Here is a 2,088-nt window from a genome sequence, read left to right as displayed (position 1 = left end):
GAACAAATATAGATCCTTTCCAGTCAGTACAAAGTCCAGCCCACCATGTCCTGGTGGACTCTAACTGCTGGTGACTCCATGGGTTTAATCAGAGTCCTGGATACATCCAAAAATTCTTAAATCCTTGTAATTGCTTACCATCATTCATTTCCTCCGGTGCAACCTCACTACTGCTGAGTCAGAAGTAACTCACAGTTGACCTTCAGTGGGTTTTCTAAGGCTATAAATTGCATGGGAGGTGATTGCCCATCTTTCTCCCTCAGAGCTGCTGGTGGATTTGAACCATCAAGAGAGGAGCTGCCTTTGTGGTAGCAGCACAACTTCCTAAAGATAATGTCACCAATCTTATTGCTTACTCTCATCTCCTCTGACGCCTACACATTTTTTCTTTCCCTGAAATAACCTTTGTTTTGTCTTTAAGCTTCAAAGTAATAGATTTAATTTTCTCTCTCAAGTTTTGTTCTTTATTCCTCTATTTTGCCTTATATTTCCCATGTAATATGTTTGGCTTTTTTTTCCTATATCAGCCTAAAGGAAAATGAAAATAATCTTGGGGGGGGTGGTTATATGGAGTTTGCTGTGGGATAAAAAATGACTTCAAAATATTAGATTTAGAAAGTGTTAGAGTTGTGCTGTAATTAATTTTGGCACTGCTTTAGTATTATTTACCAAAATAAATTTTATTGTTGGGAAATAATTATGTAACATGTAGAATGTTGGAAACTTTGTGCAGAAAACTTTATAAGAATCAGAAATACTATGACCCATTCTTTTTTATGAGCATCTGGTAACATTTTAAGAGAATTTATAAATATAATAGCAATTCAAGAGAGAACATATGTGGAAAAATTAGATTACTGGGAAATTTTCAAGTAAAAGTTGTATTGAGACAAGTGAAGTGAAGTGAAAACAATATAACAATATCATCCAAGTAAGTAGAATTTTAAAATCCAACAAATGCAGTATATTGTACTTTTTCTGTCTTCTTGAGTATGCAAACAAGTGACCAGCAGCTAAATTCCATCTCAGTGGCTCTGTTCCCTCTCTATCTGTTTTAACTTCTTTCTTTTTTCTTTGTTCTTTATGTCTCTTTTTGTCTTTCTCTTGTTTAACTACTTGACATTTTATTGATTATCTGTAGAATCATCAGGATTGTTGTTATTGTTGTTTTTTGGTGCCTTCAAGTCAAGCATGACTCATAGTGACCTTATGAGCAACAGATCTGACACTTGTCCTATCCTGCCCTTTCTTCATCATCTCCGATATACTGGAGCCCACTGTTGAAGTCACTTGTGTCAATCCATCTTATTGTCCCTCCAACTTTCCAAGTACTTTATTAGGGAATAGCCTCTTCTAACAACATGCCCAAAGTATGTGAAATAGAGTTTTGCCATACTTGTCTCTATGGAGCACCCTGCTTGCACTTTTTCAAGACATTTGCTTGTCTTTTTGGCAGTCCATGGGATAGTCAGTACTCTTCTTCAACACAGCAGCTCAGAGTCATTGATTCTTCTTTTCTTATGAATATAAATCAGACTTGGGTTCAGGAAAATCTCTTTCTGAGATTAGGCACGATCTTGAAAAAATAAACAAACAGAAAAGTAATAAAACATTAACTCTGGCCGAATTCTTCGATTTTGTTGGCAGGATGGATTGACTCCACTTCATTGTGCTGCAAGAAGTGGGCACGACCCAGTGGTAGAGCTTCTGCTGGAGCGGGGTGCTCCCTTGCTGGCAAGGACTAAGGTGAGTCATTAGGAGCAAGATAGAGACTAAAAGGATTTAAGCTACTATTGTTTGAAAATGTGTATTCTTTATAAAATCAAGGCTGCAACCAAAGAATTTTTTAAAAATAAAATTTTATTTTATACTCATTTACTTACAAAGTTCTTATACATTATTTTCACACCGATTCTTTCTCATTTCCTTTACCCTTTCCTCTCTCCACTTATCAAATTGTGTGAGCCTATGATTAACAATCCCCCCACTTCACTCTACAGTCAAGCATTTTTAAGTTAATTAATGTAGAGTTAATATGAAATACATATTAGATAATACCCAAACAAATATACTATTTTAAAATTATTT

General features: G+C 35.4%; 1 protein-coding gene across 3 annotated transcripts in view; it reads left to right on the top strand.

Annotated features, from left to right (window-relative positions):
• Nucleotides 1-2,088, top strand: part of ANK2 (ankyrin 2, neuronal) — an 843,213-nt gene that overhangs the window by 657,381 nt on the left and 183,744 nt on the right. For all 3 annotated transcript variants that reach the window (XM_006881082.1, XM_006881081.1, XM_006881083.1), the window contains one exon: nt 1,648-1,746. In XM_006881082.1, the coding sequence (XP_006881144.1) occupies nt 1,648-1,746 (99 nt within the window). The remainder of the gene's footprint in view (nt 1-1,647; nt 1,747-2,088) is intronic.

Source organism: Elephantulus edwardii, unplaced genomic scaffold (genome assembly GCF_000299155.1).
Source record: "Elephantulus edwardii isolate Elephantulus edwardi_28Jun2011 unplaced genomic scaffold, EleEdw1.0 scaffold00012, whole genome shotgun sequence".
NCBI lineage: Eukaryota > Metazoa > Chordata > Mammalia > Macroscelidea > Macroscelididae > Elephantulus > Elephantulus edwardii.
The sequence above is the reverse complement of the archived record's forward strand: the minus strand, read 5'-3'. Positions and strand labels throughout refer to the sequence as shown.